Below are 25,083 nucleotides of genomic sequence, written 5' to 3' on the forward strand. Positions count from 1 at the left end.
AATGTGACATATTTTAAGGAAAAGCATCAGTTTAAAGGAGCTTACATAAATGAATATACTGAATTTGGTTCCAATTACCAACAGATTATTCCTGACAAACGTTATCATTAGCTCTAATGGTAAAACAAAGTATGTTCTTTTTCTCTTTTATTAAAACTGATATTTGGTATAATTTATGAGATTTACATAGCATTCACGAATTTGCCATTTTACACTATTACTATAATATTCAATAACAATAAATATATTCATGCATGATGTGTCAGAATATAGATTTGTTACCAATATTTGCTAAAGTGTCATGATTCCTAAAGTCTTTTAAGAAAAAATTAGTGTTTTTAAAACGTTATTTTGATTCAAAGAAAAAAATTACAATACCAAAAGTTTTATAAACAGCCTCATTCCATGATATTTAATAAATGGATGTAAATATAGTATACAGAGTAAATATAGAAAAAAAATTAAAGTCCCCATACTTGTCAAGACAAACACTTAGAAAAGCCTTGCATCATCTATACAGAATATAGAATCAAAATCTCAAGATTCAAAGGTCCTTAAAAATCCAATTGCTCATCCCCATCTAGTTCTTGATGCCCTCGTACAAGACAAGGTAGTATAATAGTAAACAAAGTACAGGCTCTCTGAGCCAGATTTTCTAGTTAAATCCCAGTTTTCCATCCACCTCTCATATAGCCCCAGAGTTAGTTAACCTCTCTGTGCCTTCATTTCCTCATCTATAAAATGGTATTGATAATAATAGCAGTATAGAACCTATCATAAGGTTGTTATGAAAATTTAATGAATTAATAAAAATAAAATACTTAGAATAAAAAGTGCTCATTAAATGGTGGTGGTAGTGGTGGTGTTAGTGATGGTGGCCATTACAATACCCATGACAAGTGACTTTTTGTTCTCTCCTTGAACTAACACTAATAGAAGATTTAGCACCTCCCAAAGCAGTCCATTCCATCTTTGAAGGGTTGTCAAACATTCTTATTTATAGGAATATGAATCCTATTCTTTCAACCTATAGTTAGTTCCTTTCATTCCATAGGAATATTCAAAAGTGCAGCACTTTCAGTTCACACACACTGCTACTATATTACCCTTGTATCTTCTCTTTTTCTAGGCAAAACATCTCTGTTTCCTTGATTTCTTTCTCATAGGAAAGACATGGTTCAGCCATCCTGCTCATTATCCCCTGAGTATGTTCCAATTTGTTTCTCTCTCTCAAAGAGCAGTGCCCTGAACTGAATGTACTCAATATTGTCTAAACAAGAAAGAATTAAGGCACACTATCACAGCCTTAGAGATATTATACTTTAAAGATCTAATGCCATGGGACAGATAGCCACAGAGATGAGAATACCTTATAACTTTTGGGTAATGGAACAGTAAGAAGAGCTTTAAGACAGGCAGGCCTAATAAGTGAATTCCCCAACACATGAAGTAACATTCTATCAAGGTTCAGCTATTAGCTGATTCATGTGCCTACCAACTCCAGCCAGTTACTTTCATCTGGAAATTCATTATTATTCAAACTACCATACGATGTTCAACCTAAACAACACTAACAGGCTAGATTAAATTTGCTAAAACAATTTTAACCTTGAAACCAAGAAAGTAAGAAGTAGCAAGAGTCTTGATGATTATAGGTCAAATCTTTCATTTTTTACCACATGGGCATTTTAAATTTAATAGGAAAAAATTTTTAAACATTCAGAAAACTAGAAAGAATAATATAACGAATACTATTATAATGATCAGCTAGGCTGATTGACAATTATTAACATTTTGTCACATTGCTCTATGTATATATGTATGTATGTATCTATCTAATTATATTGCTCAAACATTTTAGAGCATATTATTGACATCACATGCCATCTTACCCCTAAATACCTTAGCATGCATCTGCAGAAAATAAGGATATTCTCCCACATAACCACAATATGATTATCATACCTAAGAAAATGAATAATAATCCTTTTAAGGCATCTAATATACAACCCATATTAAACTTTCCACAGTTGTCCCTAAATATTTTTTTTCAAAACTGAATCCAATCAAAGTTCATGATTTATACTTGGTTATGCTCTTAAGTCTCTTTTAATCTAGAACAAAATCCCCCTTTCTTCTCATTTAATAGCTAGTTATATTTTTTCATATTATCATTAACATTAAAAACTCATATCCAAGGACTCCACTTTATACATTTTCATAGATTATAGAATATTTTCAAACGTGTTTATCCATGCTCATGTTGACATCAGCAAAATTTCACAGAAAATCCAGCTTTGAGCAATGTAATTTCCCTCTGATCCCTCTTTTAAATACCCCCCAATCTTTTTTTAAATGTTTCAGGTGTATAGCATTATAATTCAACATTTGTTTAGACTGCAGAGTCATAACCACCACAAGTCTAGTTACCATCCATCACTATACAGTTGACTTGCTTCACCCATTTTACCCACCCCCTCAACCTGCTTCCCCTCTGGTAACTACTGATCTGTTCTCTGTGTTTATGAGTTTGTTTTTGTTTATTTTTATTTGGTTGTTCTTTTTTTTTTAGATTTCACATATGAGTGAAAACATAGGTATTTGTCTTTCTCTGTTTGACTTATTTCACTTAGCATAATACCCTCAATGTCCATCCATGTTGTTGTAAATGGCAGGATATCATTCTTTTTTATGGCTGTATTCCATTTTGTCCGTGTGTGTGTGTGTGCGTGTGTGTGTGTGTGTGTGTGTGTGTGTGTGTGTGTATCACATCTTCTTTATCCATTCATCCATTGATGGACACAGGTTATCATGTTATTTCCACATCTTGGCTATTGTAAATAATGCTGTAATGAACATAGGGGTGTTTATAACTCTTCAAATTAGTGTTTTCATGTTCTTTGAATAAAATACCCAAAAGTGGAATAGCTGGGTCATATAATAGTTCTATTCTTAAATTCTTGAGAAATCTCCATACTGTTTTGCATAGTGGCTGCAGAAATTTATAGTCCCACTAACAGTGTACAATGGATCCCTTTTCTCCATATCCTCTCCAACATTATTTATTATCTTTTTAATCACAGCCGTTCTACGAGGTATAAAGTTATATCTCATTGTGGTTTTGATCTGCATTTCCTTAATAATTAGTGATATTGAAAAGACAACCCACAGAATGGGAGAAAATATTTGTAAATGATGTGACCAACAAGGGATTAGTCTCCAAAATTTACAAACAGCTCATGCGGCTTAATATCATCAAAACAAACAACCCAATCAAAAAATAGGCAGAAGACCTAAATAGACATTTCTCCAAAGAAGACATACAGATGGCCAAAAAGCACATGAAAAGATGCTCAGCATCACTAATGATTAGAGAAATGCAAATCAAAACTACAATGGGGCTTCCCTGGTGGCGCAGTGGTTGGGAATCTGCCTGCCAGTGCAGGGGACACGGGTTCGGGCCCTGGTCCGGGAAGATCCCACATGCCGCGGAGCAAATGGGCCCATGAGCCACAATTACTGAGCCTGCCCGTCTGGAGCCTGTGCTCCGCAACGGGAGAGGCTGCAATAGTGAGAGGCCCGCGTACCGCGATGAAGAGTGGCCCCCGCTTGCCGCAACTGGAGAAAGCCCTTGCACAGAAACGAAGATCCAACACAGCCATAAATAAATAAATAAAATTAAAAAAAAAAAAAAAAAAAACTACAATGATACATCACCTCACACCAGTCAGAATGGCCATCATCAAAAAAACTACAAACAGTAAATGCTGGAGAAGGTGTGGAGAAAAGAGAACCCTTCTACACTGTTGGTGGGAATGTAAACTGGTACAGCCACTATGGAAAACAGTATGGAAGTTCCTCAAAAAACTAAAAATAGAGCTACCATATGATTCAGCAATCCCACTCCTGGGCATATACCCAGAGAAAACCATTATTTGAAAAATACATGCACCCCAATGTTCATTGCAGCACTATTTACAATAGCCAAGACATGGAAGCAACCTAAATGTCCATCGACAGAGGAATGGATAAAGAAGATGTGGTACATATATACAATGGAATATTACTCAGCCATAAAAAAGAACGAAATAATGCCATTTGCAGCAACATGGATGGACCTAGAGATGGTCATACTGAGTGAAGTAAGTCAGACAGAGGACAAATATTGTATGATATTGCTTATATGTGGAATCTTTAAAAATGGTACAAATGAACTTATTTACAAAACAGAAATAGAGTTACACAGGTAGAAAACAATCTTATGGTTATTGGGGGGAAGGGGAGGGAGGGATAAATTGGGAGATTGGAATTGACATATACACACTACTCTATATAAAATAGATAATTAAAGGACCTACTGTATAGCACAGGGAACTCTACTCAATACTCTGTAATGACCTATATGTGAAAAGAATCTAAAAAAGAGTGGATATATGTATATGTATAAATGATTCACTTTGCTGTACAGCAGAAAGTAACACAACATTGTAAATCAACTATACTCCAATAAAATTTTTCAAAAATAATTAGTGATGTTGAACATCTTTTCATGTTCCTGTTGGCCATCTGCACATCTTCTTTGGAAAAATGCTTATTCAGATCCTCTGCCCATTTTTTTTTTTTTTTTTTTTTAGAAATTCATGTTCTTTTATTTATTTATTTATTTATTTATGACTGTGTTGAGTCTTCGTTTCTGTGCGAGGGCTTTCTCTAGTTGCGGCAAGCGGGGGCCACTCTTCATCGCGGTGCGTGGGCCTCTCACTATCGCGGCCTCTCTTGTTGTGGAGCACAGGCTCCAGACGCGCAGGCTCAGTAATTGTGGCTCACGGGCCCAGTTGCTCCGTGGCATGTGGGATCTTCCCAGACCAGGGCTCGAACCCGTGTCCCCTGCATTGGCAGGCAGATTCTCAACCACTGCGCCACCAGGGAAGCCCTCTGCCCATTTTTTGATCAGGTTGTTTGTATGAGTTCTTTATATACTTTGGATATTAACCCCTTATCAGCTGTATGATTTGCAAATATCTCTCCCATTCAGTAGGTTGCTTTTTCATTTTGATGATGTTTTCCTTCACTCTGCAGAAGCTTTTTAGTTTGATGTAGTTCCATTTTTTAATTTGTGCTTTTGTTTCCCTTGCCTTTGAAGTCAGATCCACAAAAAAATCACTAAGACTGATGTCAATGAGATTATCACCTATGTTTTCTTCTAGGAATTTTATGGTTTCAGGTCTTACATTCAAGGCTTTAATGCATTTTCCGTTAATTTTTGTGTATGGTGTTAAGACAGTGGCCTAGTTTCATTCTTTTGCATGTAGCTGTCCAGCTTTTCCAACCCCATTTATTGAAAAGACAATCCTTTATCCATTGTATGTTCTTTGCTCTTTTGTCATAAATTAATTGTCCATATATGTGTAGATTTATTTCTAGGTTCTCAATTCTGCTCCATTGATTTGTGTATCTGTTTTTGTGCCAGTACAATACTGTTTTGACTACTGTAGCTTTGTAGTGTAATTTGAAATCAGGGAGTGTAATACCTCCAGCTTTGTTCTTCTTTCTCAAGATTGTTTGGCTATTTGGGATCTTTTGTGGTTCCATACAAATTTTAGAATTGTTTGATCTAGTTCTGTGAAATATGCCAGTGGAATTTTGATGGGGATTGTACTGAATCTGTATATTGCTTTGGGTTTTAACAATAAAGCCATACTTTGGAGATAGTGTGGGTTTAGTTCCAGACCACCGTAATAAAGTGAAAATCACAATAAGGCAAGTCACACAAATTTTTCCCAATGCATTTTTTTTTTTTGATGTGGACCATTTTTAAAGTCTTTATTGAATTTGTTACAATATTGCTTCTGTTTTACGTTTTGGCTTTTTGGCCGTGAGGCTTGTGGGATCCTAGCTCCCTGACCAGGGATCAAACCCACACAACCTGCATTGGAAGGCAAAGTCTTAACCACTGGACTGCCAGGGAAGTCCCCCCAATGCACTTAAAAGTTGTTTACACTACACTGTAGTCTATTAAGTGTGCAATAGCATTCTGTCTTAAAAAAAGTACATATCTCAATTAAAAATACTTTATTGGGGCTTCCCTGGTGGCGCAGTGGTTGAGAGTCTGCCTGCTAATGCAGGGGACACGGGTTCGCGCCCTGGTCTGGGAAGATCCCACATGCCGCGGAGCAACTAGACCCGTGAGCCACAACTACTGAGCCTGCGCGTCTGGAGCCTGTGCTCTGCAACAAGAGAGGCCGCGATGGTGAGAGGCCCACGCACCGCGATGAAGAGTGGCCCCCGCTTGCCGCAACTAGAGAAAGCCCACGCACAGAAACGAAGACCCAACATAGCAATCAATCAATAAAAATAAATCTTTAAAAAAAAAAAAAAAAATACTTTATTGCTGAAAAATGTTAACCTCATCTAGCCTTCAGCAAGTCATAATCTTTTTGCTGGTGGAGAGTCTTGCTGCAATGTTGATGGCTGTTGATTGATCAGGGTGGTGATTGATGAAGGTTTGGGTAGCTGTAGTGATTTCTTAAAATAAGGCAACAATGACATTTGCCATATCAATTGACTCTTCCTTTCATGAAGGATTTCTCTGTAGCCTGCAATGTTGTTTGATAACATTTCACTCACAATAGAACTTCTTTCAAAATTTGAGTCAGTCCTCTCAAAGCCTATTGCTACTTTATCAACTAAGTTCATGTAATATTCTAAAGCCTCTGTTGTCATTTTAACAATCTTCACAGGATCTTCACCAGGAGTAGATTCCATCTCAAGAAACCATTTTCTTTGTTCACCCATAAGTAGAAACTCCTCATTAAGGTTTTACCATGAGACTGCAGCAATTCAGTCATATCTTTAAGCTCCACTTCTCATTCTAGTTCTCTTGCTATTTCTACCACATCTGCAGTTACTTCCTCTACTGAAGTCTTGAACCTCTCAAAGTCACCCATGAGGATTGGAATCAATTTATTCCAAACTCCTATTAATGTTGATATTTTGACCTCTTCCCATGAATCATGAATGTTCTTAAAGGCATCTAGAATGGTAAATCATTTCCAGAAGGTTTTCAATTTACTTTGCCCAGATCCATCAGAGGAATCACTATCTATGGCAGCTGTAGCCTTACTAAATGTATTTCTTAAATAATGACTTGAAAGTTGACATTACTCCTTGAGCCATGGGCTGCAGATTGAATGCTGTGTTAGCAGGCATGAAAACAACATTAATCTCATTGTACATCTTCATCAGAGCTCTTGGGTGACTAGGTACATTGTCAGTGAGCAGTAATATTTTGAAAGGAATCTTTTTTCTGAGCAGTAGGTCTCAACAATGGGCTTAAAATATTCAGTAAACCATGTTGTAAACAGGCGTGCTGTCATCCAGGCTTTGTTGTTTCATTTATAGAGCACAGGCAGAATAGATTTAGCGTAATCCTTAAGGGCCCTGGGATTTTCAGAACAGTAAATGAGCATTGGCTTCAATTTCAATTCACCAGTTGCATTAGCCCTGTCTTTGCTTTGAAGTCAGGCATTCATAGACTTCTCCTCTTTAGCTATGAAAGACCTAGATGTCATCTTCTTCCAATATAAGGCTGTTTTATCTACATTGAAAATCTGTTGTTTAGTGTAGCTACCTTTAAAAATTATCTTAGCTAGATATTCTGGATAACTTGCTCAGCTTCTACACCAGCACTTGCTGCTTCACCTTGCACTTTTATGTTATGAAGACGGCTTCTTAAACCTCATGAACCAACCTCTGCTAACTTCAAACTTTTCTTCTACAGCTTCCTCACTTCTCTCAGTCTTCATAGAAGTAAAGAGAAGTAGGGCCTTGCTTTAGCTTAAGGGAATTTTGTGGCTGGTTTGATAGTCTATCCAGACCACTAAAACTTTCTCTGTATCAGCAATTAGACTGTTTTGCTTTCTTATCATTTGTGTGCTCACTGGAGTAGCACTTTAAATTTCCTTCAAGTACTTTTCCTTCACATTCACAACCTGGCTAACTGTTTGGTACAAGAGGCCTACCTTTCAGCCTGTCTTGCCTTTCAACATGCCTTCCTCACTAAGCTTAATAATTTCTACCTTTTGATTTAAAGTGAGAGACATGCAATTCTTCCCATGTAGAGGACACTGTAGGGTTATTAACTGCCTAATTTCAGTATTGCTGTGTCTCAGGGAATAGGGAAACCCTAGGAGAGGGAGAGAGGTGGGGGAAATGGCCAGTCAGTGGAGCAGTCAGAACACACGCAACATTATTAAGTTCACCCTTTTATATGGGCACAATTTGTGGTGTCTCAAAACAATTCTAATAGTAACATCAAAGATCACTGATCACAGATCACCATAACAAATATAATAATAATAATAATATTTTGATATACTGTGAGAATTACCAAAATGTGACACAGAAACACAAAATGAGCAAATGCGGTTGGAAAAAATGGTACTAATAGACTTGCTTGATCTAGGATTGCCACAAACCTTCAATTTGTAAAAAATGCAATACCTGTGAAGCACAATAAAGCAAAGCACAACAAAACAAGGAAGGTTTGCCTGTATTAATTCTTCCAATCCATGAGCACAAAATATCTTCCCATTTATTTGTGTCTTCTTCAACTTCTTTCATCAGTGTCTTACAGTTTTCAGTGCACAGGTCTTTCACCTCCTTGGTTAAATTTATTCCTAGGTATTTTAGTCTTTTTGATGCGATTGTAAATGAGACTGTTTTCTTAATTTCTCTGATAATTCATTATTAGTGTATAGAAATGCCATAAATTTCTGTATACTGATTTTGTATCCTATGCTTTTACTGAATTCATTTTATAGTTCTAAGGGTTTTTTTGGTGGTGTCTTTAGGGTTTTCTATATATAGTATCATGTCATCTGCAAATAGTAACAGTTTAACTTCTTTCTTTCTAATTTTGATGCCTTTTGTTTCTTTTCTTGCCTAATTGCTGTGGCTAGGACTTCCAATACTTCCAATAAAAGTGGGGAGAGTGCATACCTGTGATGATAGGCTGATACACAATTTCTCCAATTATGAGGGGCATATATTTCGGTAATGTAATTCTTTGAAAGCAAAGTTATGAACATTAAGAAAACTGACACCTTACCAATTTTATATTAAATATCACCTTATGCCTATGAAAGGAGAGGCTATCCACTTCAATACAAGTCTTGCACACGATATTCTACATGTATATTTCTGTATATTTCTTGGAAAAAATCCACATATAAGTGGACCTGCACAATTCAAACCTGTGTTGTTCAAGGGTCAACTATATATCTACTAAGTCAATCTGGTCTAATGTGCCATAAAAGCCCGATGTTTCCTGATTGATTTTCTATCTGGACGGTCTATCCATTGATGTAAGTGGGGTATTAACTTCCCCTACTATTATTGTATTGCTTTCAATTTCTCCCTTTAGGTCTGTTAATATTTGCTTTATATATCTCAGTGATCCTATGTTGGGTGCATATACATTTATAAATGTTACATATTCTTGCTGGATTGACTCCTTTATCATTATATAATGACCTTCTTTGTCTTTTAATTAGCGTATTTGTTCTGAAGTCTATTTTGTCTGATATGAGTATTGCTACTCCAGTTTTCTTTTCATTTCCATTTGCATGAAATATCTTTTTCTATCCCTTTACTTTCAGTCTGTGTATCCTTACATATGAAGTTATTCTCTTGTAGGCAGCATGTAGTCGAGTTTTGTTATTTATTTATTTTGGGGTGTGTTGGGTCTTCGCTTCTGTGAGAGGGCTTTCTCTAGTTGCGGCGAGCGGGGGCCACTTCATCGTGGTGCGCGGGCCTCTCACTGTCGCGGCCTCTCTTGTTGCAGAGCACAGGCTCCAGACGCACAGGCTCAGTAGTTGTGGCTCACGGGCCTAGTTGCTCTGTGGCATGTGAGATTTTCCCAGACCAGGGCTCGAACCCGTGTCCCCTGCATTGGCAGGCAGATTCTCAACCACTGCGCCACCAGGGAAGCCCTGAGTTTTGTTTTTTTATCCACTCAGCTACTCTATATGTTTTGATTGGCAAATTTACATTTACAATTAAAGTAATTATTGATAGATATGTATTTATTGCCATTTTGTTAATTGTTTTCTGAGTGTTTTTGTAGTTCCTCTCTGTTTCTTTCTTCTTCTCTTTCTCTCTTCCATTGTGTTTGGTGATTTTCTTTAGTGTTATGTTCAGATTCCTTTCTCATTATCTTTTGTGGAGTTACTTGTGGTTACTGTGAAGTTCACACATAACATCCTATGTATATAGCAGTCTTAAATTGGTAACAGTTTTAAATTGGTAACAACTTAAATTTGAACACATTCCAAAGCTTTATCTTTTTACTCTCCCTCACCCACGTTTTATACTTTTGATGACTCATTTTATATCTTTTTATTTTATGCATCCCTTAACTAAATATTGTAATTTTACTTAATTTTACCACTTTTGTCTTTTAACATTCATGTTTGCTTTATAAATGATTGATCAATTATATATATTATTTATTTATATATATTATATATTTACTTTTATATATATTATATTTACTTTTATTATATATTTACTTTTACTATATATCTACTTTTATTTATTACTTTTATTTATATAAAATATTTACTTTTTCCAGTGAGATTTTATTACTTTATTAATATTATATATTTACTTTTTCCAGTGGGATTTTTATATGTTTTCTTTTTTCTTCCAGTTTTATTGCGATATAATTGACATACAGCACTGTATAAGTCTGTGCACAGCATAATGATGTGACTTACATACATCATGAAATGATTATCACAGTAAGTTTAGTGAACATCCATCATCTCATATAGATACAAAATAAAAAGAAAACGATTTTTCCTTGTGATGAGAATTCATAGGATTTACTTTCTTAACAACCTTCATACATAATAAAGCAAGTGTTAGTTGTATTAATCATGTTGTACATTACATCCCTAGTACTTATTTATCTTATAACTGTAAGTTTGTACATTTTGACCACCTGCATTGTATGTTTTCCTATTATTAATTAGTGTCATTTCTTTTCAGATTAAAGAAGTCCCTTTAACATTTCTTATGGTGCCAGTTTAGTGGTGATGAACTCCTCAAGCTTTTGTTTATCTGGGAAACTCAATCTCTCCTTTAATTCTGAATGATAACCTTGCTGAGTAGAGAATTCTAGATTGGAAGTTTTTCCTTTCAGCACTTTGAATATGTCATTCCACTCCCTTTTAGCCTGTAAAGTTTCTGCTGAAGAATCTGCTGATAGCCTTATGGGGTTTCCCTTGTACATAGCAAGTTGTTATCCCTCGCTGTTTTTGGGTTCTCTTTATTTTTAACTGTAACCATTTTAATTATAATGTGTCTTGATGTATGTCTCTTTGAGCTCATACCTGGATGCCTGTTTCCTTTCCTAGATTCCCAGACTAGTGAAGTTCTCAGCCACTATTTCTTCAAATAATTTTCCTGGCCCTTTCTCTCTTCTCCATCTGAGATCCCTGTAAAGCAAACGTTATTCTGCTTGATGTTGTCCCAAAGGTCCCTGAAGGTATCTTCATTTTTTAAAAATTCTTTTTTCATTTTTCTGCTCTGTCTGGGTGAGTTCCATTGCTTTGTCTTCCAGCTTCTACTGATTGTTCTTCTACATCATCCAGTCTGCTGTTGAGTCCCTCTAGTGTATTTTTCTGTTCACTTATAATTTCTGTGTGATGCTCATATTTCCTATCTCTAAGTTCTCACTGTGTTCATCCTTTCTTTTCCCAAGTTTGGTAAGCATTTTTATGACCATCGCTTTGAATTCTTTATCAGCTAGATTGCTTATCTCCATTTTGTTTAGTTCTTTTTCTGAGGTTTTGTCTTATTCTTTCAATTAAAGCATATTCCTCAGTCTCCTCATTTTGCCTAATTCCCTATGTTTGTTCCTATGTGTTAGGTAAATCAGCTACCTTTCCCAGTCTTAAGGAGTCACCTTATGTAGGAGATGTCCTGTGGGGCTCAGAAGTGCAATCTCACTTGGCCATCAGAGCCAGGGATTCAAGGGATGTCCCCTATGTGGGCTGCCTCTGCCCTCCTATTATGGCAGAGCCACAGCTACAGCTGCAGTGCACTGGTGGTCAGAGCTGGCCCCTGGCCCAGCAGAGGGGCCCAGCTCTGACTGCTGCTGCATGCTTTGAATCTTTCATTTTTGAGATGAAGAAACTGAAGTCAGGAGATTAGTGGCAGAGATAAGCACAGGTCTTCTACGAGGTAACATCCTTTCCTCTAAATTAAGTTTCCTCTAAATAACCCCAGGGAAAATATTTCCACTGAATCAAAAGGGTGTTTTCTTTGACAAATTGAGGCACTGGGGAAAGAGGGGTGTGATTATGCAGAAGTTGAGAAGCGTAATTGAACAAATTCTTACAGAGCAAGTTTCTATGCACAGAGAGTCTCAAATGATTTTGTAGAGCTTTTCTTAAGAGGTGACCACTTACTCTAGCATCAAATCTATTATCCTAATGCTCTCCTGTTTTGCAGTTGTTTCCTTTTCTTCCCCATTTGAGAGCTACCAGAGCTCTCAAATAATATAAAAATAACTGTGTATTTTTAATATGTAGTCAGCAAAGCACCTAGTATGCTTTAAATGAACTGAAGGCTATGATGGACGCTCTAGTTATAGGCACATCACAGGATCCAGGTATCAGTCAGATCACCAGGAACCCATGTTGCATAAGTGTCATCCAAATGAGGAATAATTAAAGCACTTTGAGATGGTGGACAAACCTCAGACATCAGAATTAAGTAACTAGGGACTTCCCTGGTGGCCCAGTGGTTAAGAATCTGCCTTCCAATGCAGGGGACGCGGGTTCAATCCCTGTTTGGGGAACTAAGATCCCACATGCCGCAGGGCAACTAAGCCCGCATGCCGAAACTACAGAGCCCACGTGCCACAACTACTGAGCCTGTGCACTCTGGAGCCCGCGTGCTGCAAATAGACAGAAGCCCGCATACCGCAACAAAGAGCCCATGTACCACAACAAAATATCCCACGTGCTTCAACTAACAACCGACGCAGCCAAAATAAATAAATAAATATTTTTTTTAAAAAAGAATTGAGTAACTAAAGCAAAGGAGGCAAAGTAAAAAACCTCCCTACCCTATAACAAAAAACCTCCCTACCCTATAACAAAAATAGGAATAGCCTTGAAAATAGGAGAGTCAAGGTACCAGAAACCTGTTGTTTGACACTAGCTCAGAGCTGGCAGGGAAGAGGAGTGCTTGGAGTATGGCAAAAATGATCTTTTGAAATGCTGTTTAATCCAGCTTCTGGGAAACCTGTCCCCAACTCATGACAGAAACTGGGGATAAGAAAGGGGGATTCTACAATCATTCAAAGGTATAAGAGTAGCTTCAGTAAAAATAGAAAATAAGACAGTAAGCTTTTAGGGAAAAAGTAAGGTAGTTGGGATCCACTAGGAAAAAGGGTAGTAATTAAGCCCCCAGAAACAACTATCAATATGATAACTACCTATGTCTTGTTGCCTATTTAAAAATGATGAGGCTGGGCAAAATGGATTAAAGACCTAAATGTAAGGCCAGACACTATAAAACTCTTAGAGGAAAACATAGGAAGAACACTCTTTGACATAAATCACAGCAAGATACTTTTTGAGCCACCTCCTAGAGAAATGGAAATAAAAACAAAAATAAACAAATGGGACCTAATGAAACTTAAAAGCTTTTGCACAGCAAAGGAAACCATAAACCTTTTGCACAGCAAAGGAAACCATGTTTCTTTTGCACAGCAAAGGAAACCATAAACCATAAAGTCTTGTTTATGGTTTCCTTTGCTGTGCAAAAGACAACCCTCAGAATGGGAGAAAATATTTGCAGACGAAGCAAGTAACAAAGGATTAATCTCCAAAATATACAAGCAGCTCATGCAGCTCAATATCAAAAAGACAAACAACCCAATCAGAAAATGGGCAGAAGACCTAAATAGACATTTCTCCGAAAAAGATATACAGATTGCCAACAAACACATGAAAGAATGCTCAACATCACTAATCATTAGAGAAATGCAAATCAAAACTACAATGATGTATCACCTCACACCAGTCAGAATGGCCATCACCAAAAAATCTACAAACAATAAATGCTGGAGAGGGTGTGGAGAAAAGGCAACCCTCTTGCACTGTTGGTGGGAATGTAAATTGATATAGCCACTATGGAGAACAGTATGGAGGTTCCTTAAAACACTAAAAACAGAACTACCATACGACCCAGCAATCTCACTACTGGGCATATACCCTGAGAAAACCATAATTCAAAAAGAGTCATGTACCACAATGTTCATTGCATCACTATTTACAATAGCCAGGACATGGAAGCAACCTAAGTGTCCATCATCGGATGAATGGATAAAGAAGATGTGGCACATGTATATACAATGGAATATTACTCAGCCATAAAAAGAAACGAAATTGAGTTATTTGTAGTGAGGTGGATGGACCTAGAGTCTGTCATAGAGTAAGTCAGAAAGAGAAAAACAAATACTGTATGCTAACACATATATATGGAATCTAAAAAAAAAAAAATTTGTTCTGAAGAACCTAGGGGCAGGACAGGAGTAAAGACGCAGACATAGAGAATGGACTTGAGGACACGGGGAGGGGGAAGGGTAAGCTGGGACGAAGTGAGAGAGTAGCAATGACATATATACACTACCAAATGTGAAACAGATAGCTAATGGGAAGCAGCTGCATAGCACAGGGAGATCAGCTCAGTGCTTTGTGACCACCTAGAGGGGTGGGATAGGGAGGGTGAGAGGGAGACGCAAAAGGGAGGAGATATGGGGATGTATGTATATGTATAGCTGATTCACTTTGTTATACAGCAGAAAGTAACACACCATTGTAAAGCAATTATACCCCAATAAAGATGTTAAAAAAAAAAATCCTAACTCAGCCACTTGAGTGAACTTGAGCTTTGGGACCTTGAGCAAGTCACTAAATCTTGGTGACTTGGTTTCCTCATCAATGAAATGGGGATAGTACTAGCACCTACCTTATAAGGTTATTATAAAAATTAAATGACTCAATACATATAAAATGCTTAGAACAGGAAAAAAATTTAAAAATAAATAAAATTTTTTAAAAATAATAAAATAGGGCTTCCCTGGTGGCGCAGTGGTTGAGAATCTGCCTGCTAATGCAGGGGACACGGGTTCGAGCCCTGGTCTGGGTAGCTCCCACATGCCGCGGAGCAACTGGGCCCGTGAGCCACAATTACTGAGCCTGCGCGTCTGGAGCCTGTGCTCCGCAACAAGAGAGGCCGCGATAGTGAGAGGCCCGCGCACCGCGATGAAGAGTGGCCCCCGCTTGCCACAACTAGAGAAAGCCTTCGCACAGAAACGAAGACCCAACACAGCCAAAAATAAATAAATAAACAAATGTGGGTTTTAAAAAAATAAATAAATAAAATAAAATAAATATGATGAGTCTGGGGTCACACAAAAAAAGAAATAGCCAGAGTGTCCTCTTAATTCCTCACAAATCTTAACAATAAAAAGTACCAGAGCCCAGTCAAGGTCAGTCAAATCCATTTGTTCCTTAAGAGAGATTACACTCTATTAACAGTGAAGTCCTTTCATGGTCTAGTTTGCCTATGGAAAAGCAACTAGAGAGCGGGTTGCTCTATACGTCATACACACTGAGCCCTCCCAGCCACTCTGTGAACTCAACAATCTCCTGTCTTCACTAGGATCTTGCCCAAGTAAAATTCCCAATTTTGAGAATTTCACCACAAAAGCCTTTAATTTCCTTCTAATATGTCAAGTAAATATATATAATGGCATAACAGGAAACTCTTTGTAGTCTAGTAATTTTTAAATAACATCTCTAGCTCGCTAAGTTTTTACAGATAAAACAAGTACAGAGATTAAAAATGACTCTTTGGAGGCTATGTGCTTATAAAACTATCTATCTATCTATCTATCAACATCTATCTGTATTTACATTTCCAGAAAAAGGAAAACTTGGCACAAAACTGTCACCAATTTACCACAAAGCAGCAAGTACCTGAAGACAACACACAACCTTGAATCGATGGCTCAGTTACAATCACAGAGCCCGTCCTTTCTCTCTGGGTAAGGGAGGGGTGTGAATTTTTATTTTTCTCTCTTAATTTTGAAAAATCCAAAAACTCAGATTCAGATTCATTCCTTGCCCTACTGTGGCATTCCTCACGGATCCAAGAGAACAGTAGCTGAAAGGAGAGCTAAACTCTAATTTTACTGTCAATTACAGAAAGCAAAATAAATGAACTTTAATCAACTTCACATACAATATATATCAGAACATATATATCAGACTATATATCAAAATGTATCAGAATATATCAAAAACAAGAAAGGCATTTTGGTAGAAGCATACCATGTACAAAAAAATTAATACAACTGAAGGCCAAATATTAACTCTGAATTCAAGAGCAAAGGTTTTCTCAATTTGTTCATGGATTACTTTAGTTTAATCCTGGCTAGCCCACAGTAATGTAAAAAAACTACTAATTAACCACTAGAACTAACAAAAAAATTCCTAAATAACGCTAATTTCCAAAAAGTTCTAATTCTTTGTGTTTCAAGGTAAATGAGTCTCTCCTATTATACCACAATTATCTATCTATGCTTGACTGAGGGCACATTTCTTCCCAAAAGTTTGATGAACTTGAGACTATTGTATTCTAGGTATTCTCAGTACACTGGCAGCAAAAACAAATTAGAGTTAAATTATAATCAAAGCAGAAGTTTACAAAATAATTTCTAATCATTTTATTAAATCGGGTTTACCATTTTCTAGGGTGCTAATTAAATATAAAGAATGTACAATTTTATTAGCAAAGGTGTGTAATTCATACTTTGGATTTGAGGATGTGGTTTACACAGAGACATACTATTGAACTCAACTTGCATCACCTAGAAAAATAATGCCTAGAGGTCACGGGACTGTAGTAATACCAAAATAATACTTAAGAGGTTAAGGGTATAAAAAATAAATATGTCATCACACTGAAAGCTATATTAACAAAAGGAATAATAGCTTGAAGTTGTTCTTCTTTAAAAAGGTTACATTTCTCTTGGAAAGCAAGGAAAACTTCTTATTACAGAGGACAGTTAAACAGTGGGATAATTTGCATATCAAGGTAATTAAGGCACATTCACTAGATGTGTTCAAGAAAGGTTAGATATGTTCATGGAAGGAACAAAGTAGGATCTTTCCTGCTTAGTGCAGGTGGTTTGACTCAATAATCAAAGAGAGCCCTTACAATCTCATCTCCAAATAAATGGTGGCAGCAGGATTTGTCATGTTAAATTGACTTTATGGAAAGTAACCCTCTTCAAATTAAAATAAGAAGGTAGATCTGGAGGAGTAGAAACACAAGCCCAGCTTTCTGCTCCCAAAGCAACACGCTATCATATGTATCATCATCTTATTCATGCTAATCTAGAAGGACCTTAAAATTCGTATCTCATTCTAATCTTGAAAAAGTTCAAATTAGTCATGTAAATGACTGCATGCTATATAATATTTATATACATTACTTTCTATAGCATAATGCTTAGAAACATTACAGAAATGTGCAGATTTCATTATTCCGGTTATGATATTTCATTACAGTGATATATCCAAATCATCACTGAGGAAGAAGGAATTCTGTACAAGAAAGTGTACGTTAATTAGAACCACCTATAGATTGAAATTTGCTTGTGAAGTTCTGCTTTAATTAGAAAATTATTGGTGTCCTGAGATCAGCTTCCTATGATTAATACTGACCAATTTTAACGAGAAGCTTATTTTAAAAAAAAAAATCTTCTACTACATTCAAATGCCATTTAAATCCATCAAGAAAAGAAAAGCTGAGTAGAATAGGCCTGCTCAATCAAGCTGTTAGACGAGATCATACCAGATTTTCTGAGTAACCAATCTTATTTTAAATAATTATCGAAAAGTGACTTTTCCTAAGTGTCTGGAAATGCTATAGAGCCCAAGCTACACTTTTGTCATGAAGGAATATTTGCAAATGGATATTGGATAGGAAAAATCAAACCATAGCAGCCCTGGCATCACTATGAGGTGTACACTAACAGCATATTGGTGAAAGAATGAAAACAAAATATTTATGAGACATAAAGGTATCACATAAAAATAAAGCAAACTAGAGGAATATTGGCTGAATCCCAGAAAAGATAATCCTTATGAACATGAAGGAATGCTGTAAATTGTAAGTGAATCATGGTGATGAAGTTCATTAAGAGATTCATATTACCGTCAGAGTTCTGCAAACCCCAGTCACTGGATCTTATACAGCCCGAAAGATTAAAATAAAAATAAACATGACATATCCTATCTCCTTGAAAACATTCTGTACACACAATTTTATTACACTGAAAAAAAAAAAGAAGATACTGGGGTCTGATTTTCCTTGAACTGTCAAAATGCAAAAGAAATGCAAAAAAGTCTTTGCACAGATGTAACAAAGTACTGGATTTTTATATTTTGGCAGGTGCTCAATATGCAGCCCACATAATCACACGTTAATGACTGGAGTGTGTTAATCAGCATGCATACCTGATTCCTTCTTGCCCAGGGGGGGAAAAAGCCAACTATTCCGGAGCATGTCAATGTTTCTACTTTTTATAAAGATTTTGATAATAGCTATGTAAGTAAGAAATCTTTTCCAAAAAGTATATTTAGAAAGATGCATTATATCAATAAAAATAATGATAAAATAATTCAAATTTCCATAAACAATGAGATATTTCCAAGTAGCATGCCAATAATCGTTTTGTTTAAATAAGCCAGGTTTAGGAAAGTTTTTTTTTAAATATACATTTTTTAAGAGCAGGAATGAAACAGTGCACATAAGCAAGGTGTGCATATATAAAGGTGGTCAATGTGTTAACACTAGACAGCATTAGTTGTCTATTTCACTACCTACACCATGCCATAAATATGGTTTTATTTTTTGGTCCAAACTGTAAGTAAATTTCTGTCATTAAGTTTCTGAGATGGGTTTAAAAATGGACAATACTGTATGCTAATATATTTTCAAAGTTATAGAAAATGGGAAATCTCCCACAGGGCTTCCTGGAGAATGTTGTTTCATGACTCAGGGGCAAGGATGAACATTTTCACTTATTACCAGAAGTCTAGGTTTGAATTTTACTTAAAGTGAATGAATATCCAAATCCTAAAATGAGAGTAGCAGTAACTAAATTTCTCAAGAAGTCTAAACTTCCCTAGTGTATGGATTTTTTTTCCCCAGTGCTTCATAGACCCAATCAGGTACCAAAAAGATGAACATAAACCCTGCACATAGTTCGGACCAGGTGAACCAGTGGGTTTCACTACACTTTCTAAAGTAAATGTGAGGAAAATAATAAAAATAAAAAATAAATAAATTTTATTTGAGTGCTACCTACTACCTTAAATTACTAAATCTTAACAAAAACTGGCAACAATTCAAGTTTTTTAAATCTTTTAAAAGGTAACAAAATTAGAAATCTTCTAAAAGTCTGTCACAACATAAAGCATGGCTGGGAAGGATTAAATTCTCACCCAAAGTTCCTGGACTATGTTATCATGTAATGGCAACAGCTCCATTCCCAGGAATGGTACAAAGTCCACACAGAATTTTTATGACTCAAAGCGAACTACATAGAACACTTCAGAGTTGATTAGCAACTTCATTGAACTGAAAGCAAGAAAGGCAGAGAGGAGAAATTGTTTGCAAGCAAGAAAGTATTGTTCCCAACAATTATTTACTAAATATCTCAACATGCCTATTATTACTTTTTTTAAAAATTACAACAAACAACTTTATTGGCATCTTTTATTCATAGTGGAATATTATTTTTTAAACTTTTCTAGAAGATAAAACTTGGGGGAATTTAAGTAGGTCTCTAAAATAAGGAGTTCTGATATTCTGGGCCTGAGGGTCCAGTATGATTATTTCTACCTAATTAGACTAGTAGTTAAAAGCCAAATGCATATAATCCCATTTTGGCTTAAAATATATATCAGTATGAGAATGCATGTAAGTGCACAGGTGCACATGCATGCAAGAGGTCCCACTTAGAATCCTGTCACTTTGGGGATCTTGTAAGAGATACTGTTGGTGTCTAGCCCACATTCCCATAACCTACCCTGGAAGTCACCTGTAAATATCTCCCTATTAGGCAAAAAGCTTCTGTCCTCACATGGGACCATTCTTGGTCCAGGAGGCAAGCCTTACCCTTCCCCATGCCCTGGTCTCATCGACTTCACTTCCTGTTCATTCTTGACTAAATTTCTGCCCACATGTATATTACATAACATATTCTCACCCTCTGTGTGAATCTTGTCTTCTTCAGACTCTATGGGAACTCTTCAAAGAATAAACTCCCCAACTGTCCACTCTTCCACTTACCGTCAAACTCTCACCTGCACTACTGCAACAGTTTTCCTAATAGGTACCCTTGTTTGTGGTGTTATCTCTTGCAATCCATTATGTACACAGCAGCTAATATGATCTTTTAAAAACATAAATCAAATCATGGTAGTCTCTTTCTTAAAATCTTCCAATGGCTTCCTCTTTCACTTGAAGTAAAGTCGAAACATCTCACTGTAGCCTATGATACCCCATAGTATCTGTCATCTGCCTGCCTCCTAGATTTCATCTCATACCATTCTCTCCCTCACCCATTCCACTGCAGACACTCCATTGTTTCCTATTGCTTAAATACACCAACCAAGAGGTTTCTGCACTTACTATATATTCTAGCTGGGTGTCTTCCCCCAAATTTTTGCATAGTTGTCTCCCTTTCATTATTCAAATCTCAACTCAAATGTCACCTCTCCAAAAAGACCTTCCCTAGCTTGTTTAAAGTAGTCATTCAATCACATTTTCTTATTTAATTTTCTTTATTGCACTTACCATTGTCTAAAATTGTCTCACTCTGTGAGGGGATCATACCTGTCTTATTCACAAGAAAGTCCCTGTGCTTAGAACTTAGTAGGTGCTACACACTCAAGTAATCGTTAGCAGATAATCATTACACACAATATTATATGCTAGCCACTAAATATTACTACAAAATGTTCTTCATGCTTGTTTACATTAAAAAGAATGATACACTATACATTTTTTGATGCAAAAATTATGTGAATTTATTCCTGTCTAGTAAATCAGTTCTAATGGGAGCAAAAATATATTTCAAAGAAGTGTCAAAATTCCTCTACAAAAAAGGTGCTGGTACACTGGTACCATAATGAAAATAGTAGTGGTTGTACATAGCAAACAAGGACAGTGAATTCTTATTTACACTAACTTTTCAGCCTTCAAACGGATCTTACAAATTAACATAGCACACTAAATTTAAAATCGAACATTTTGGTGTCCATAATATAAGTAATGGTAATTAAAATCAGAGTCTAAAATTTTTTTATCTTCAATCAGTCTTGGAATGCTGATCTCTAAAATTTCTGTTCTCTAAGTTTCTATTCTCCTTTGCTTATTCCACAATGAATTTTTTCACTCGTTTGAAACTGTATAGTCTCATATTTTGTTGGAGTGCAACATCAAAATAATTAATCCGAATTTTAACATCTAAAGATTTTTTTTCTAATCCAGAAGTAGGGATTAGCAGAACTTCTCTGCTTTGTCTTTACCCTGTCTTACAGAAAAGCTCCTCTGTGGTGTTGATATTTCAAAGTAAAACCCTTCCTGAACCCAGTATATAAGAAACTTTTAGTGCCTGTTTCTAACTGTTCATGAGTGAGGGCCATCACAGAAAGCAAATTACAATGGAAACTGAGTTAAGCGCTGATAAAATCTCTGTTGTTGTTTTTAGACTTTGTTTTAAATTTTATTTCTCTACGCTGATTTTATGAGGTTCAATTACAGTGCATAACAAATAGGATCCACTGAAGAGAACTACAAGTTTCACTTAACTTCATAACAATTCTTCCAGATTTAATATTTACTTGAATGTAGAATGAGGCAAGTGTTTATTAAGTTTTACTCTCATCACAGTCACCCCACTGCAACACATACACTCAATATATGTAGGTTTGCAAGGCTGTCCAGAAATCTAAAATCCTTCTATTGTTTTCCTTTGCTGTAAAGAAAAATTGGTCGGTGATATGATACTTGCAGTATAAGTCATTACAGGTCTGATGTTACACTTGTTATACATTATTGAATCTATCAAATGAAAAGGGAATTTCCAAATGCAGCTGCTATTTCCCAATTGTTAAATCCTTTTATTATACCATATAAGTACACAGCTGGGAAATACTATAGAGTGGGAGCTAAAACAAAATATTTTGGCTTCCGGACATTCAGAATACACAAAGGCTCCAGTACAAAGTAATGTTTGATATCAGAAGAGAATGAAAGTTTGAAAACATTTCCAGCAAGTATGATTTCTTTATATTAATATAACATATTTGTAAATTTAAACTATTTTATACTACCATAAATCCCACTTGTAAATTTGGTAAGCAAATTATTAATATTTATTTTCTGACAAAATTTTAGATCATAAAACTTTGAGAATAACTCACCGAAGCAATTTTGCACTTGCCAATATACCAACTAAATTATACTAAGAAAAGTAAGTAAAGAGTGCTCTAAAGAAGTAGAATTTGAACTGTATTATTTCTGCCTCAACCTGTATTTTCCAGTGTAGTTATTCTGATTTGTCCATGAGTATATTTGGCATAAAAGCTAAAATATATCTTGAACCTAACCCTTCTCTCTAGCCCATCTGCCTCCACACTAATCCAAGCCACCATCATCTCTTATCTGGATTTCTGAAATAGCTTCCCAGCAGGTCTTCCTCCTTTCACTCCATCTTCCCCCATCTATTCATAATACAGTCAGAACTATCTTCTGAAATGTTCTTAAACCCTTCGATGGCTTTCCATCGCACTTAGTATCAAATCTCACTTCCATAATGTTACCTACAAGGTCTTGTCGGATAACTAGCCCCTACCAATCTCTCCAACCATATCTAACGTTACGTCGCACCCTCGCTCATTACACTTCAGCTACAAGGACTATCTTTCACTTTCTGAAACTCAGCTATATTTTTCTCACCTCAAATACTTCATACATGATGTTCCCTCTGCTATTTTTACTCTTTCTTCTATTTTTTGCCTGGCTAGTTCTTATCATCCTTAGGTCAAAGAGGGCATTCCTATCCATCCATTCTAAATGAGGTTTATTTCATTATGTTCTCACATGGCATTATGTTCTTTTTCTTCTTAACACATATCAAATTTTAATTATATCTTTGTGTGTGTATATTTATTTCTGTTCCCTTTCCTAGATATAAGCTCCATGAAGGCATAATCATGCATGTTTTGTTTACTAGACAACCAGTACCCAGCAGAATGCTGGGCCCAGAGGAGGTGCACCATAATGATTTGTTGAAATAAAGATAGAACATAGCCCTATTATCTTGCCAAAAAGCCAGTGAGAGTGACTGAATATCTATTTTACCCATGCTATATTGGAGTTATAAAATGAACCGCTTAAGTTCAATCAAAAAAACAGACTTTTAGCCTTGCTTTATTATACCTTCTCTCTTCCCCCTGTGCAAGGAAAACAAATCTTCCAGGGGGTCTAACTGCATAATGATGATCCCCTTTCAACCTAAAGTTAGTCTAGAACAGTTAGTCTAGTCTAGTCCAATCCCCTATTTCTAAGCTACTGCTTCAGAGTACTAATTGTGCCTGCAAAATCATCTGAAAAAGAAAAATGTCTACCTCCATAAATTATAAAATTAAGTCTTTGAATTGGTTCTGAAACATTAAGCATAGAGCAAGAATTTTAAAATGCTATTAGAGTAAAGGGATTTTTAAATATTACCTTATTTTTTATTAAGGAATAAAACTTTTCCCCATTTCCCACTTAAAATATTTTTCATTAATTTAGCCAAAAGTTAAGACATGTAAAACAGGGTTTAAAATTCCTAGTCTAATAAAATATGTTAAGATTGGTCAGTTTTAAATGTTAAAAAATTTAATATTTTTGCTTTAAACTCGATAAATAATGTCACTTATTATGGTGTCTGTTTTGATGGTTACAGGTAGAATTTAACATGGGAAAGCTGGCTAATACACTGCATGGATTGGACATTGTTTTTTCTACCTTTAGGGCAAACTCCTGCAGTTTGATTGAATGATACTCAGGAGCTTTGCATGTCCTTTTGAAGTTAATATATAGGCACATAAGTGAGAAAAGCTTTATTATAAATCAAGAATGACTGTTAAAAATGATAAATACCTGCATTTCCTCACTGAAGATGTATTCACTATATGACCTCATTCACATAGACATGTTTGCTTATTATAATTTTTCATTAATACATAGCCACACTTTATTGGATCATACTACCTATTTTGTGGTATTATCAAGGTCACCACCTTAAATACAGAGAGTCAGAGAATAAGATAACCAAATCTCCCCCGAAATTAAATTAAATATCTTTTGGCAAGTCAACCTAATAATGGACATAAACAAAACCACAAACCATTTTCCAATTTTTCCCACTAACTAGTATTAATATATTAATAATATACAAGGTGGTCGTTTTCAGCGCCTGAACACAAATAACTCTAATGATACAGACTCTGAGCTTTCTCTAAAACACTTATTTGTAATGAGCCCATAATAACAGACATACTTGGTGACAGTGGCCAGATTTTAAAAGCTCACCATTCTTTGCTGAGACGACAGAACACTGTCCCAGTCAGCATCCTGTTGAATGGTATTGACAAGTGTTGGTAGCTCCTCAGAGTGAGGTTTGTTGTGCATTATGGGGTGCAGAGGCAGATGGGAGGCCACATGTTGATCACTGCCCTCTTCCTTTTCCCTTGAGGTCAAATCTTGGGTCATTGCTTCCTCTCCATCAGCTGCACAGGCAAATGGAGAGGTGGCTTGCTTGGAAGACATTCTTCTGCAGAATAAGGAAACAGCATGGATTTTTAAAAGGGCTGTCAATGACAAAAGAATAAACCATCCCTTACATGTGACTAATTCAGGAAAAAAGGAAAG

General features: G+C 36.0%; 1 protein-coding gene across 13 annotated transcripts in view; it reads right to left on the reverse strand.

Annotated features, from left to right (window-relative positions):
- The window catches only part of SOX6 (SRY-box transcription factor 6), a 621,895-nt gene that overhangs the window by 361,785 nt on the left and 235,027 nt on the right, over positions 1-25,083 (reverse strand). For all 13 annotated transcript variants that reach the window (XM_036861756.1, XM_036861767.1, XM_036861768.1 and 10 more), the window contains one exon: positions 24,745-24,985. In XM_036861756.1, coding sequence (XP_036717651.1) covers positions 24,745-24,981 — 237 coding nt within the window. In that variant the 5' untranslated portion in view covers positions 24,982-24,985. The remainder of the gene's footprint in view (positions 1-24,744; positions 24,986-25,083) is intronic.

The sequence above is a fragment of the Balaenoptera musculus genome, chromosome 8 (genome assembly GCF_009873245.2).
Source record: "Balaenoptera musculus isolate JJ_BM4_2016_0621 chromosome 8, mBalMus1.pri.v3, whole genome shotgun sequence".
Classification (NCBI taxonomy): Eukaryota; Metazoa; Chordata; class Mammalia; order Artiodactyla; family Balaenopteridae; genus Balaenoptera; species Balaenoptera musculus.